This window comes from Magnolia sinica, chromosome 9, assembly GCF_029962835.1.
Source record: "Magnolia sinica isolate HGM2019 chromosome 9, MsV1, whole genome shotgun sequence".
In the NCBI taxonomy this organism is placed as follows: Eukaryota; Viridiplantae; Streptophyta; class Magnoliopsida; order Magnoliales; family Magnoliaceae; genus Magnolia; species Magnolia sinica.
Window position 1 is genome coordinate 52,266,469 of NC_080581.1, and position 16,882 is coordinate 52,283,350.

The following is a 16,882-nucleotide window of genomic DNA, read 5'->3' on the forward strand; positions in this document are numbered from 1 at the left end:
TGAATTTCCCTTAATTAATCTATTTTTAAATGTAGCATTGTCCAGGAGGCCATTTACGCAAAGATCCAAGAGCCAACAGTCCTAGATGGCATAAAAAGCTTCTTATTCGGAATGCGTGTTGTCAAAGTATAAAATTCAGGATCAACAAGGAAAACCAAAGAGGATTTTGCCGCCACGATAATCTATAAAAGGAGTACGCAATGAAGAGCTCAAAGCCCTATGCCAAACATAATCTATATACTTTTACAATTTATCTTTCTTTTATCGTCTATCTTTACTTTTATCCTAGTATAGCAATGCCTAGTTATAGCATAGATCGCTATTGTCCAGCGTCAACGGTCATCACTATAATATTATAGGATTAGATTAAATATCCACAACCTTAAGTTGTTAGATCCCGATCAACCGAGTTCTTACTTAGATGATCATCTTTTTGGTCGCATCCTGCTAACCATCTGCCTGAATCGTCTGTTTCCAAGAATGAATTAGGTACTTATCTTTCTTTCTGTCTCTAGTTTTTTTTGATATTCTGTTAATTATAATGAGCTACATATTTAAATATTAATAAAATTAACAATATTTAAACCATAATTACTAGTGAAAGAAAAGTCCTAAAGTCGGAAGGCAAGAAGAATTAATTGGAGAGAACTAACCGTTAACCTTTCTTGAATCGTCTTGTTGTTGCTCACAACTGATGGCTGACTCTTTCCGAATCTAGTTCTACACATTCGTTTACCATCGCTCGATCAAACATTGATGTCAGTAAGTTTAATCAAATATTGAGTCCAGTATGAATCTCACAAGCCCAGACATCGTAATCTCATATTAAATTGAATACATGCTCTCGATCAGGCACAGCTCACAAGCCCAGACATCGTAATCTTATATTAAATTGGATACATGCTCCCGATCAGGTACATGGCTGTGTTTGATTGAATGGCAAAACTGTAGGTAGCCAAACCGAGTCCATTTGTTATTTATTACACGTGGAGTGAGTCACCTGAAACGTGTCAACCTGACTCGGCTGGCCATGGAGTTGACTCGACTTTTCAAAACTATGTCGGTAAGATGGAACAGGTGTGCCAAATCTGAGCCATTCTTCAGGAGGCTTTCCCGTGAGTATATCTTGCCGTTAAAATCAGCTTGTCCACTCCACTGGTCGGCCATATTCGTACGTGGTCAACCTGACAACTAGATTTTTATATACCTATATCCGAGCATAATAATGGTGGGCCCATCGTATGCGTGAAAACCCTATCTACGTGTGCCGTGTGTCCACACATGCCGAAAATCACCTCATTTCCATATAAATGGAGGTACTCGTTTCCCCATATATGTATTAAAAAAAAAAAAAAAAAGACCTTTCCTTATGTTCAAGAATCTCTCTCAGTGAACCCAAAGGCAGTTCCGCAAGCTTGAAAACATGGGAATATTAACATGTGCCACTTCTTGTCAATCCAAGCAAGAAAGCCAAACCCAACCCACCTTTCTCCAATCAGAATCCACTTCTCTCAATTCCCAACCAAGCCTTCCATCCGTCCTTTCTCTTTCCTCTCAATCCCAACATCCTTCCACAAACCATCAGTGCATCTCCACCCTCAAAGGCCACACCTCTTACGTATTCACCCTCACCATCACCGGTAAACGACTTTACAGTGGATCTTCTGATGGAGAGATTCGAACTTTGAACAACATCAACCCTTCAGAAACCCATTCGGGACCTGCAGATTCAAGAAACACTGTGCTGATTGGAAAAAGTGCGGTCAAATCGATATTGGTTTCCGGTGAAAATCTATTCAGTGCCCACCAAGACAGCAAAATACGTGTTTGGCAAATCGAAAATCGCAATTACAAGCTCCTTGCAACGCTTCCAACGCTTAAAGACCGTGTACTGAGGTTTCTCCCCACCAAGAACCACATCCAAGTGCGTCGACACAAGAAATGTACATGGGTCCACCATGTCGACGCCGTATCCGGACTTGCCATATCGGAAGACACCACCATCCTGTATTCAGTTTCTTGGGATCGAACGCTCAAAATCTGGCGAACATCCGACTTCCGATGCTTGGAGTCAGTGGCTAATGTGCATGACGATGCAATCAACGCAATTACGGTCTCTAATGATGGATTCATCTACACGGGTTCGGCTGACATGAAAATCAAAGTGTGGAAGAAATTGCCGAAGGAGAAAAATCACTCACTGGTGGCGACTCTCAAACAGCACAAGTCGGCTGTCAACGCGCTGGCATTGAGTTCAGATGGAATGGTTTTGTATTCGGGCGCTTGTGACCGTTCAATCGTGGTATGGGAGCGAATGAGTGGTTCTACATGCGGGGGCCATATGGTGGTAGTGGGGGCACTAAGGGGGCACGTTAAGGCTATCTTGTGCCTGGCCTTGGTGTCGGACTTAGTATGTAGCGGATCAGCTGACAAAACTGTTAGGATTTGGCAAAAAGGAGTGGATAAACGGTACGCTTGTTTGGCGGTTTTGGAAGGGCATAAAGCTCCGATAAAGTGCATAGCTGCAGCCGTTGACCATTCCAGTTCCTACACCTGTGGTACTTCTCATCTCATTTACAGTGGTAGCTTGGATTGTGATATTAAGGTGTGGCAGCTTTTCTCTGCAACTCAATCCTGAACAAGAGAGGACGACTCCTGTAGTCAAGGTCTTTTTTTTTTTTTCTTCGACTTGGAAAAATAATGCCGTGATGAAGTGGGTGTATTCTTGAGTTAGGAAATTACCGAAACACCCTTGTTTATTTATTTATTCAGACAGTGATGCAGTCCAATAAATGTTCCCCTACAGTGATGATTGCACTAACTAAAAATCTGGCTTATTAAATTCATCATGTATGATATACTCGAATTTGAATGTTTTTGGGTGGTGTTGGCCACCTTGTGATGGGTTCTGCCAAATTGTTGTTGGTTCTATCATTATTTATGGTGGGGTACAACTGTTGGACTGGCTAGATTTCATCCATAACCACACAGGCATCACAATCCCTTTTTAAAGAAAGAAAAAAATAAAAATAAAAAGAAAAAAAATGACGAGGGTTTTCGATAATTTCAACCTTAGAAAAAACCTCTGAGAAATTTCGATTCACCAAGGCATTATTTGGTAGGGGTCTGAAGATTTGCAAATGATTGAAGCCAACAGAGATGGGCTGGTGACCCATTTGCCAGATGCACCTTGGCCACCTCAGTCGTGTGTTCTATTCATCTGGGCGGTATGTTAGTAAAGGTGTGCTAGTGCATTGGGAAGATTCTCTTCCTTCTTTTCTTTTTTCTTTCTTTTTTTTTTCTTTCTTTTTTTTTCTTTTTCTTTTTTAATTTATATATTTGCTGTTAGTGTCTGATAGCCTGGAAAGGCACTCGTGAAAAAAGTGGTATTAAGGATACGCTACTCTGTTGTACCTGTATTTGAGTCCCACTATTGGAGATGGGTTTCTTTGGTTAGTTTGTTGGAACTTAAAAAGGTGTGATTTTTAAGTGTAATATCACGGTATAAGAGACTAATCATACAAAATATGGTAAGATGGTTGTCTCAGATCAAGACTGTTGGAACGCCACGTCATTTTACATGGAGAATGTTTTGCAGCAAATCTGTGTGGCAATGCAGTATAAGCGGCTACCCTGATCCATAGCTCAAGTGGTAGACTGAGTGAAAGATACCTCATTTCAACACTGAGGTCTTGATATCGATTCCCTAGTAGGGGTGGCTAACGGTGAAGTGTGAACTGACACTGGGTGTACTAACAAGCTAACCAGGAAAGAAAAAAAGCGGCTGATTCGAATAGGAACTGTTTGTTCATCTTATTAGTTCATACTCTCAATGAACCTTCTCATCATACTCCACGCATTAGTCCACATATCATTTATTATTATTATTTTTATTTTTATTTTTTTTGTGGGGCTTTACTATTTCATCGAGCCTTACTGGTGCCTACCAGAGTTTTGTGCGTGACGTTAGTCCCAAGCCCAGATAAAGAGGGTTGCATCGGGCTGACAGCCGCGTAGAACTTCTACCAACAATTTCTGAAAATATGACATTTCAAACTATAGAGTGGAATGTTGGAATAAAACTCGTGCAGTCAATCCCAGTTAAGTGGGATAAGCCTTATACAATGATAATGATTCTTGGTGGGGTGTCGGGGCTACTACGGCACTCTAAAACCAGAGCAGGTTATGCCTTTGGATGGTTACATACGCTAAGTGACTCTCAAGCCAAGTGTGGCTCCCCGTATTTCAATGGAATTCATTATTTATACAAAAATATACCTAGAGTTTGCTTTTTCATTTGTTCTAAAATACTAACAAAAGTGGGTATTTGCAAATAATAGTAGGGTGGGAATCTGAAGAAAAAAAAAAAAAAAACCCTTTTATCTTTTATTGATTAAATTTGCAAGATGAAATTTAATAAAGAAAACTGATGCCTGAGTGGGTAATGGATTCCCATGACAGAAAACTCAGCCTACAGTGACCACTATTACTTGTGAGCTTGGAGAGTTTAGGAGTACGTGTATGCATACTGTAGACACAAGCTAAAATAGGACTACTCAAAAATCCTAGTTGTCCAAATGGTGGCCAATAACGGAAAGTTAAACTTCAACATACATGAAAACTTAACCCAATCACTGATTTTGGGGCTATGCTCCTCATATGCGGAGCCCATGATTCCACTGGTTTGGCTAGAGGTCCATGAATTCCATATAAACAGTGATAATGTTTGTTGCATATGGATTGCGATACTTGGGTAAAGCATCAATGACATTCTCCTCTTCTTATCTAGCCTTTCCCAGCATGGGACCCGGTCCATGACAAAGATTTCTATGCTATGCAGTCCATAAATAGTAGACGGAGCATGTGCTGGAGCATTATCCTCCCAAAAGTGTTTTAGGTCTGTGAGAACCCTTTTTCTTTTATCTGAAAATAAAATTTACAAAATTAGGCCTAGCTATAAACCATGTAATAGACACTTTTTATTTTTTTTTCCAACTTGCAATCACAGAATCTCTGAATAGAGTAGGTTGCTATAAAACCCTGTGGTTTCACTACTGATGATGGACCCAGAACCCTGTAGGAGAGGATTGCGGGTTGTGGGTTTGTGGGTCCATCAAAGTTGAGTTTTGCACATCCTAGCTAGGGTGCAAAATCCTATCCAATTTTTCCCCGTTTCTGTCGTTAAGGTGGAGAACTGTTCCACTTGACTAACTTCAGATTTGAAGTGTCATAGACTAGGTTTTGCTGGTTTCATTTTGTGAAGATCCCAAGATGATCTTGATTGTAATAAGAGTTGGGTCCACCATGTGTTGTTAAATTCAATTGTAGGTCTATAGACTGCCAGGAAGATGTCATTTCTGTGGGCATCTTTTTCCTTTCTGGCTTTTCATGTGTCTCACCGGACAGGAAAAGATGGCCTTTCAAAAGAAATCAAGGTGGTGGTTTTACCTACCATCTTCTATCCATTTTAGGAAGGCTTTATTGATTGAAGAACAGATATTTACCGATCTCATTGAAAAAATTTCATCCAAAGATCACTGAACAGTTAAGCAATAAATAATCAATGTCTTCCTCTTGCAAGTTGCATAGGGTGGAAGTGGAGTTTAACCCAGGTAGATAAAACTCTTATCAAGAGTCGGAAATTTCCTGGGTACACATGGTAGATTCAAGATGGATTTCTAGGGGATATCCTAACGCATGCTACCTAGGCAAGGGTCCCTCGATCGCATGAGATTGATGGCGTAGAGACCTGAGAGAATCCAATTATCTTCCCAGATGTCAATGATTTTGCCACCACCAACCACCCATCTAGTGCTCTCTTTCAAAACATTTCATTGACTGGCAATGGCATTTTGAATATGGGAATGGCAAGTAGATCTGAAACATTGTTGGAAGGTGGAACCTGGAAGGTATTTATTTCAAAGGATTCCTGCCCAATGTTCCTTTCTGCATTGATGAGTCTCCACATCAATTTCCTAATAAGGGCTTCATTAAGCATTTTAAACGGCATGATTCCCAGGGTGTCTTGGTCTTTGGATTTAGTACCATTTCCTACTCGAACCTGACTGGACCTTGGGATTCATTGGAAGTTTTGTTGGTTATGATTCAATTCGGTTGTTGTCACACAAGGGTGGATTGAAGAACCAATCAGATTTTTAGGAATGCCCGATGTGACTTTGTTGATAAGGGTAATCCACCCTAACTGAGATAGGAGCTTCCTCTTCCGATCCTAGATCCTGTTCGTAAGCTTGTCTGTAATTCATTGAATTGGCATGGTAGGGTTTTAGTCACAAAATAAAAAAAGAGGGCGTTTTAGATTTCATGACAAGAATGCTCATGAAGACCTCTAATGTTGCCATTACCATTTTAAAAAAATAATCACACAGGATTTGATCTTGTTTATACTTTAGCGCACTTTGATCTTGGAGATGTATAAGATACTGAGAAGTCTTTCACACCCCTTTCTGGTGGCTTTTAAAACGATCAAGATGTCATCTTCAAAGTGGAGGTCGGAAAGCTTCTGGCCGCCATGGTTGAGGGAGATTGGCTTGACCATCATACTCTGAGCTGCTTCAAAATTTGCCATAGAGATGTACAGAAAAGGGGACAGTGGGTCTCCTTGTCTCAGGCCCCTCTTAGGGAGAATGGATCAGATGGTTTATCATTGGTTAAGACTGAATACTAACAGGTCGAGATATGTTGTGTTACATGATAATGCTTTATTTATCCATTTACTGTGAAATCCCATTTTCTTTATAGTTGCCTCAATGGAACCCTATTTTATCTTTTTTTAAGATTTGGGAATGTCCAACAAGACACAGATTGGTCTGTTGTAATTTCCTCCTATTTCTCGTTAACTATGACAATATCATAATGGATCTTGTCTCCATGAGACAAACGAAGCCTGATAGGGAGATATCATGCTATGAAGGGAGAGGGTGGAGTTGATTAATCATAATTTTTTGGATGATTCTATAAATAAAATTACATAGGCTAGTGGGTCTAAAGGGGTCAATGTACATTGAGATTTTCCACTTAGGAATTAGGACAATGTGGGTGTGATTAATCTCTTTACATGGATTAGAAGATGATGGATGAGATGTAAGATATCCGGCTTGACCATATAAGACATGGCCCAGGGACTTTGAGAGCACCAGTCTACTTGATGGCTACTTCAGTCTCTTCTTGCCTAACTTGGTAGAGGAGATTGAATTTTTGATCTCAACCAGGATATGGGCAGGAATGAATACCTCCATATCTCTGGCCGAGTCAAAGGTCCATTTAAAGTGATTGGTGATGTCATTCTCAATCGCGAAGGTGGGGGAAAGGGTGAACCTTGCTTCCATCTTTGAGTTTTAGGTCTAACATCATTGTTCATGTTCCTTCTCGCTACGGTTGTGGCTTTGAAGAAGCTGGTGTTCCTATCCCTCAGGAACAAACAAGAACCACACTTCTTCTTTTTTGGTCCAATGGATCCCCTGCACCTTCAGAGCCTTACAGAGTTGGATGAGTAAGGATTAATTTGTATCCTTTAGTGAAACCGAACCAGGTTTCAATAATCTCTACACTTGAATTATGCCGATTCCAGATTTAAGCCTTTCCACCAAAACACCTTTTGTGTTCCAATCCTAAGTGGATCCGGCAACTGTCTCAAATTAATTTATTCATACTTGGTGAATTGGATGGTTAAAAGCACAGCCCTTGGAGATTAGACACCCGATTGTATGGTTGGAAAGTGTCTGATTGAGTCTTTACCAAATGCTGGACGTACCCAGTTTAGAGTTATGCAAGTGACAGGTTACTAACATAAACAAGGTTGATAAAGGTTCAGTCATTGATTCATTGATAATGTTGTCAAGTTCAGCAATCCATGATTGCGTTGAAGCTCTTCCACCATAAAATTTCCATCTAGGAAACTATCTTTTGAGATCTTCCGTGAATAGAAATGCGAGCCCAGTGGCATTGTGGACAGCTAGAAGCTCAATCATAAGGACTTCTCTATCGGGAAAAATGTGATATGTAGACACAAAGGAGAGAAACCAACAGCTACTAGGCTCATGTAGATCAGTGATGACAGCATGGACAATGAATTGGGATCCTGCCTTTGATTCGAGGATAAGGTCCATAGAGTTCCAAAGGACTCATGTCCCACTACCATGGCCAATTGAATCCACCTTTTGTCCTTATGATGCTATTAGCGCTGTTTTCGCCAATTATGTGTTCAAGAATAACAATAATGTCACGATGGTCGCCCCTAAAATTCCATGATGAAGGTTGTTGCGAGAAACACCTGCACATTATCAATGTAAGCAGAGCCATAACACAAAAGAAAATACTTTTTTTTTTAAAAAAAAATAATAATAATAATAATAAAAGCCAAACCAAAACAAGAAACAAAAGGCACAAGGATTTACATGGTTCAGTAATATACTTACTTCACGGGTATTGATACAAAACTTTCTTCATCACTAGATACAAGAGAAACAAAAATACAGAGCTTATCTCTCTCCCACCCATATAAGAAATCCCACACCAGGGAAAACCCCATGATATGAATTAATATATGGCCCTTTTTATATAGAGCATTCCATGTGAGAGAACGTGCTAAAACATAGGGAACTAGGATTCACCATAGTTGTATGTCCGTCTATACACAAGGGAGAGTATGAAGACATCGTTTCCTATAGGAGACTTCTACACGACCTCAACATTCTCCCACTTCAATTTTAATTTCTCTCATGGTGCAAAATTTTAAAAAATAATTATTAAAAAAAAAAAAAAAAACCTCTAATAACAAGCCCAAAAGAAGTATTGCACCAAATAAACTTTTCCCTTACAATAAGCTTCGTTAGCATATTTTTATACGTTGTCGTCAGTATAAATCTTCTACAATGAGATCTGACTGTATTCCACCATATCACAAACAAAGTGATACTAAACATCGAAGTGCTTGGTCCAAACATGAAATACTCGATTCTTCACCAAATGTAACATACTTTAAATGTAACAGTGAATAACCACTACTCTTTACTTTAATTACAATTTTTCTAGTAACATCTTCAAACAAATAGCTTTCTTACATGCTTGTGTAACTGACATATACTATGCTTATATAGTAGACAATGTCAGCACTAACTATACTCTCGACATTCGGCTAACTACATCGCCAACCCAAGGGAAAACATAACCTATGGTAAATCTTCTTTTATTACAATCTCCTACATAATTTGCATTCATAAACCCAATCAGCTTTGAATTTTGGCTACTATAACAAATAATTGTCTCAAAAGTACCATTCAAGTAATGAATGATCTATTTTACAGTAGTCCAATGATCTCTACCCGGGTTCACCATGTATTTACTGACTTATCCCATCACTTTTGCAATGTTTACTTTGGTGCAGCCTATTAGTGCACTGATTTATGCACCAAATTTTTTAATCACGTGAGTCGTTGTGTCATGTAATCGATTGACCCCTTAGAAGATGAAGGCCAAAGACATAAGTGAAGGTGCAGCATCAAGGAGCAAAGAACAGGTGTATATGATGTCGTGTTGACCCTAACCCTTGACCCAAAACAACCTAAAGCTCTTGGTAATCTTAAACCATAATAGGTAAACCTTTCATTGATAGCCCCTTAAGCCATAGGAACCTAAATTGACTATCTATATATTAGCTTTATAGGTGTCATACTGCTGAGAAAACTGCACAATTTCAGTTACTTCGGTCCCACCAAACCCATTGTCAATCCTACCAAAATTGATTAAAACAAGACAACTTGCTAGGGTAGAATTCAGGGTAATTCGGCTACAACCGAGTGCCACCTTCGATTTCACCGAAGACCGCTTTTGGTGTGACTAAAGACCATATTTGGTGCAATCAAAAGTGCCCAAATTTGTCCAACAGCTTTCCTATCTAAATTTGGTTCGACCAAACCTCAATTTGGTGCATCTAAACATAACTCGGTGCGACCGAACATGCTCTCGGTGTGATCAAAGACTAGCCGTTAATATCAGTTAGAGCCTTTTTCCTATAAATCTAGCAACCTGATCTTTGTCAAAATGATGTATTTTGGCAATTTAGATACCTTAGTGCATCTCATCCTCCACCAAGCCTCTTATGCTCTATCTTAATGAGATCATGCTTTATTCTTTATGATTCTTCACTCTAATGAGCATTTTAAGCTCTTCTACAAGAAGACCGTTATCTCGAGCCATCTCTAGAGTTTAGACACCACTTTTCTTGGCAAATCCAAGTGTCTATTAACCTCTAGAGTGTCCATCAAGTAGAATTCTCTAGGCTTTACCATTTTTCATTAATTATACGAGATTATTCCTAACCTCCCATCACCTTGGTCACCACATCAGAGCATCATATGTAAGGTATATGATCTTAGAGGTAAAGCCTTGGCAAAGCATCGATATTATGATCAAGGGAGCAAAGGAGATTTGATTGAAGCACATGAGAGCATTGATTAAGCATCCTGAGAAGATACTATAAAGGGGGCTCAATCTGACAAGTAAGTTGTCATGTGTAAGAATCCGTATACATTCCTTCATTGTGTAGGATTGAGTGTAAGAGTTTGAATTTTCAAACTCAATTCGGTTCTTGTGTACAACCTTAGCTCTTCTGTAGAGCCTAAATCAAAGTCCTTGTGTAGGCCACTGGACACGAGTGCGTACGTGTTATTCTCCGTAAGATTCTCTGACAGGAGTCAATGTAGGTCATTGAATTAGGATCGAGGTTGTTGCTTAGCTCATAAAAAACTAACTAAAGTCTCTTGCAAGAGCTTCCGGCAGGAGTGTACGTTAGTAGGCTCTTGTATAGGACCAAGGTTCATGGCAAGCCTATAAAAAATCATATAGAATCTCTTGCGGGAGCTAGTCCTTATGTAAGACTGTAAAGGTTAGAGGTGAATCTGATTTAAAACCTCCGATAATGAAATCTGGTATACTTATGAGTTGAGTACGTCCGTCGGGGCTGGAGTAGGAAAACTGAACCACTATACATGCTTATGTATGGGATTATTATTTGAGTATTTATTTAATTATACTTATGTGGTAAATGTTTAATTATATGTATGCATGATTATATGAATGTTAGGTGTTAATAGTTAGCACATCCTTTACACATGCACATTATTATGTTTATAGGTTACTTGCTTAATTATCACATCCTTTGTAGTCTACATGATTGGATCCTCTAATGACTCGGAAGCCTTAAAATTAACTGATTTTCTTAGTTTAATTTGTATATTAGTTTAAGTATGCAATTGAATTTAAAGGTATAATTTTTAATTGGTCCTAATCACCCTCCTTTTAGGATATAGGCATCATTCCTTAGCTCCGCCAAGCTTTCGCACATAGTCCTGGTATGTAATTCCATGCAATTTCAAGTGGTATCAAAGTGGGTTCCTCCTAAAAGTCTTAACCACTCAGAGTGAGATCTGAAAGAGCTTTGGAATAGTGTCTTTCTATAAGAGAAAAGCTAAGGTTACCCAAGAACATAAACATATTTGTAAATCTAAAATGGGTAAGCCTTTTAGAGATAATAGAGAATTTGAACTTGATAGTCACATCCTTGCTTCTACCCCATCGGGAATCTAAAGGGACTCTTCTACTTCTAGAAGTAGCTTGAGAACTTCTCATATGTTTAATGCTTGTGGAAAATTTCAGCACATTTGATTTGAATGTGTATCACATTAATTGCTCCTAATCTTCTTCAGGGCCCCTTAGGGTTCTCATATTAATTGGAGTCGGCTAAGAGGATAAGCTACCACAGCTCTAGTGTGTTGTCATTCTTTTAGTACAATGCTCCATTTGGTGCTTGCACAAGAACTAATTAAAGAGAGTAGATGGATTGAAGCTAGATTAGATTTTACACAAAACTCACTACAAAGAGGGTTTGAAATAAAAAATAAACCCCAAATATGAGATTGACTAGCAAAAGATCTACCCAAAACTTGAAGAAAATCGAAAAATAAACACTTACAACCAAGTTTGGAAGTTAGGTTCGTCGAGTGGGGCACCAGCCAGTCGAGGAAGAAGATGGAAATGGAATGGAAAAAGTGATTTTTCTCTTTTTAGAGTGAAATCGCGTGCTCCTTGATAATGGTTCGTGTAACGTCTCGGAGAAATGCGTACAAAGACCCGAGTATCACCTCAGGCAGAAATCCTTAATAACTGAATCCTTTAGAAATTGGACGAAAATTAATTAAGTAATAAACTAAATTAATTGGTGAATTATCTTGAACCACTATCTATACGAACTACAAGACCCAAAACCTTTGTAATCGCTAACTCAACATTACTTAAAGACCTAGGAGCAATATCAAAACCCAGTTGCTCTCGGGAGCATATTAAAACTCCATATCGGACCTGAACCGCACGTCAAAAGTCCGATTACCGTGAAACTATAAGATTAGGACCGCCATACTGGGCTTGACAAGTATCGCGGGAATCGAACCCAAATAGTATCCAGAAACTCACAACTTAAGCCTGGTGGGAAGTGTGTGAGAAACGCGAATATCTTTATAAAATGAACTCAAACTTAAGTCAATTGGACCATTCGCTTGTGGGCAAAATTAAAGGTTTTAGACCGCCAATGTCTAACCAAACTTTACCCGTGGATCAGGGAAATTTTCCTGCACAGGTCAGTATACTTGTGGCCCTGATCGGGTGACGACGACCGTTGAACTGAAACAGGTCCTCCATGGTCGATCCACAAATCTGATCGGACCGAAACCTTAACCTGGTTTAGATCCATGGTTAGGAAATTTACTCAATGACCTAAGTGAGAAATGGGCCTCCAGATGAGTCCTGTTTGCCCGAAACAGACACCATTCGGCTATAACCTAAGTATACCATGACCCTGGGGCCATTAACATCAGTTTTAGGCTTATATAATGCCCTTAAACCACCCCTCTCTCATTCCATACGAATTCTCTAACCCTAAGAGAGAGAAGAGAAAAGAGAAGAAAAGAGTGAGGAGAAGAGAGAGAGATCTATGGATTGTTGCTGGGATTCACTCTCACCACTCCACGTACTGAATTACCTCCCCACCATCGCTACACCGTCAATTCCAAATATGATTTGGTAAGATATCTTAACCATAATCTTGTTTTGGGGATTCAAATAGAGGAGACGATGAAATAGCTAACCTATTTCGTGATTTAGGTAGCCATTGTGCTATAGGCGAAAGCATAGTGTATAAACCGAGTTCATAACGAGCAAACCGATGAAAGGTGCAGACTATAAATGTTTAGGTTATGGTTTTCAAGGCTTTCAATGTCAGCAATGATTTATGTCTAACTTGATTGCTGCCATATGATCTTAGTTACGATGTTTTTGATAAACTATACATGTGTGTGTATTATGTGAATATAAAATGCATTTTATGTAAGACACGTATCCTAGCCTGTACTATTTCGTAGGCTTCCGCAGTCATCCCGGTCGAATTCCGGTGACCTGCGATCGGTTATCGGCGTTTGCGCGCGACCCTGAGATGTGTCCTATATGTCTGAGTCGGCTCGACCCAAGACTTATACCAGTGTCACCCACCGTCGCCGTGGTTCCGACGCCGCGTCTCGCTCGCTGAGGCGATACCCATGCCAGGATATGTGGGCCTGCGTTCAGTTCGAGGAAAACGCCGCGCGTTGCAATCCCGAGAATCCATCACATCAATCCCATCAATCACATCAATCAAGTACACATCACTCCCATCACTCACACCCATCCCCAAGTACAACCACCCCCCCTTAAAGTCAACTCTCTCCCTTACACAAGTACACCCCATCACCATCACTTCTCTCTCATCATCTATCTCTCTCTCTCTCATTCTCTCTCATTTTCCCAAGCATGAAACCGTCCATGGCATTCCATGGGAGAGAAAATAGTGTGGCCCCCTTCCTACCACCCAATCCAACCCTTGGATCATCATCTCAACTGTCAAAATTGTTCCCTTGGGGTTCTAGATTGCATAGGCGGAAGAAGGAATAGAAGATCAAAGGTGGGTGCTTCTTTCTCTCTCTCTCTCTCTTTAATTATTTTAGTGTGATGATGTGGCCGTGTGGCCCACTTCAACATACCCCACCTTCATCTTATCCAACCGTCCAAACCATGTGGGCCCTACCTTAATGGGGATTAAAAAAATACAAATATTAAATTGATCCCATCAAGTGGGCCACGTCCACGTGACCAGCCGTGGTCCCCACACGTGGGACCCACCCTGATAAGACGTCCACGTCCAGAGTCCCTGGACGCTGGGCTTGTAAATTGCAAACGGACTGTGAGGAAGTAGAAAATAATAATAACAATTATTATAATATTATGTTTGATTTTTAACTTTTTGGGTGGGCCACTCCTTCAGGCCCTACTTTGATGTTTGGATCGAATCCAAGCCGTCCATCCTATTCCCTGGATCATTTTAGGCGTTGAACCAAAAAAAATGGAGCCAATATGACATTCTAGCGGGCCATAGCATCGAAGATAGTATTGTCTACCGTTAAAATCTACCCTGATGTTTTTGTACCCCAAAACATATCGAATATTGGACTTGATGGGTCTGTCTTGGTCTATAGAGACCAGTGGTGGGGTTAGATTTTACTGATGTGGACCCCACCTATGAAAAACCATCACAAAACTATTTTAAAATAAAAAAATATATTTATATTTACAGCAGCGCTGCTGCTGCCAGAGGGCGTGCAGGCAGCGCCTGCTGCGTTGACGGACGGACGGGCTGGGATTTGGGTCCCAGCTGTGGGCCCCACCGTACTGCATGTGAACATCAGCACTGTGCATTTGATAGGCCCCTTAAGGAAGTGGGCCCTTCCCAAAATTTATCCATAGATGGAGCTCAAGTGGACCACGTCACAGGAAAATAGTGTTAATTGAACGTCTGCCATTGAAACCCCTTTGGGGCTGTCACAGAAGTTTTGGATCATCATGAAGTTTGTTTTTCCTCCTCAACCGGGTCTGTGTGACCGTATGATCAAATTGGATGGCAAATAAATACTATGGTGGACCACATAGTGATGTACGTGGTATGATCCACGCCGTTCGCCTTTTGGAATGCTGGGCAGCAACCCAGCAGCTCATCGCTGGTGTGCATGACGTCAACAAGTTGAGGGTCCCACCATGGTGCGCGTTTCACCTGGTGTGAGGCCGCCATGATATATGGGTTTTAACCCATGTCGTCCATCTGTTTTGTAATCCCCACCGTCCAGCCATCTGGACGGTGGGTCACGCATGATATATTGCTGCGTCAGCAGCCGTGAGACCCACCTTTATCACAGGTGATCTGCACCGTCCAGAGGCCAGTCACTCCCTCTCTGTATATAAGGCATACACATATATAATATATATTATATTATATTTAGCTAAATAATATATATCTAATATTATATACTATGAAGTACTGTTTCAGTGGGCCACCCCCTCCCACGTGGGACCCACCTGTTCTGGAGAAGCTGATTGGCTGGGTACCGCATACCAGCTACACTGTTGCTGTAGGTGGAATTAATTCACACCATCTATCTATCTCCTTTGGGCTCACCTGATGAGTGGATTGGATGGCGTGTATATGACAGGTGGGCCACATACGTGGGACCCACCTGATGGAAGTGGATTGGTTGGTCTACCACGACACCACGTCAGCCAGCTATGTAGGCCAGCCGTGATATATGTGTTCTCCACGCCGTTCATCTAATCATCCAGGCCGTCCATCGTGGCCCACCATGATTTATGAATTTTATTAGCTCCGTTCATCTGTTCAAGACGGTGGACCTACCTTGATGATGTGTTGTATTTGCACTGTCTGTCCATTTTGATGGACGTGTGGTCCGCCTTGATATATGAATTCATCCACGCCGTCTAGGGACGGGGGACCATCATGATGTATGTTTTATCCACACTGTCCATGGGACGTGTGACTCACCTGATGTATGCATTCTATATCCACGCCGACCATCTGGTGGGGCCCATTTGCTACGAGGGCCCACCTGTGATGTATATACGACCCATTAGTGCGGCCCATTGATGCAGCCCACTTGACCGTACATGAGGCCCATTGGTGCGGCCCGATTTGATACACATGAAGCCCATTGATGCAGCCCACTTGACCGTACATGAGGCCCATTGGTGCGGCCCGATTTGATGCAGCCCACTTGACCGTACATGAGGCCCATTGGTGCGGCCGTACCAATGGACCTCATAATGTATTTTGGCCCATGGGTAGGGCTCGCCCTTTTTTATTGTTAAGCCCATGTAATGAGGCCCACTCGGTATATGAGGCCTAGTATTGAGGCCCGTGCAATGAGGCTCATATAATATATTTGAGACCTAGGTGCAAGGCCCACCTGTTGTGCATATGAGGTCCATTGGTACGGCCCATTAATGCTGCCCACTTGATGTATTTGAGGCCCACATGATGCGGCCCATTATAATGTATTTGAGGCCTATTGTGACGTATTTCTGGCCCATTTGGTAAGGACCATTGAGATGTATTAATAGCCCATGTGCAGGGCCCACTTGTCATGTATTTAAAGCCCGTGCGATAAGGCCCATTGTGATGCATTTCCGACCCATAAGATGTGGCCCATTGGGATGTATATAGGCCCAGGTAGTTGGTCCATTGTAATGTAATTGTGACCTATTTGGCGAGACCCGATGTGGTGTATGTGTGGCCTTTGAGTGAGGCCCATTGCGATGTATATTACGCCTTTATGTGAGGCCGTGGGCAGATATGTTTAGCTCCATGTAGGTCACTCCTTAGGAGCAATGTTGGTTGAATGTCCACATTGATGGGCGGTGATGGTTAAATATCCACATTGTGACCTTCCCTTAGGCCTGGATAGGCCCATTCTCATCGTCCTCTAGTGGGTTAACC

At 41.1% G+C, this 16,882-nt stretch overlaps 1 protein-coding gene across 1 annotated transcript; it reads left to right on the forward strand.

Moving 5' to 3' along the window:
* Window positions 1-1,386: 1,386 nt before the first annotated feature.
* LOC131256311 (protein JINGUBANG-like) lies at window positions 1,387-2,681 on the forward strand. The gene has a single exon (XM_058257272.1). It carries the CDS (start codon window positions 1,424-1,426, stop codon window positions 2,636-2,638), a length of 1,215 nt encoding a protein of 404 aa, XP_058113255.1. The 5' UTR covers window positions 1,387-1,423; the 3' UTR covers window positions 2,639-2,681.
* Window positions 2,682-16,882: the final 14,201 nt, after the last annotated feature.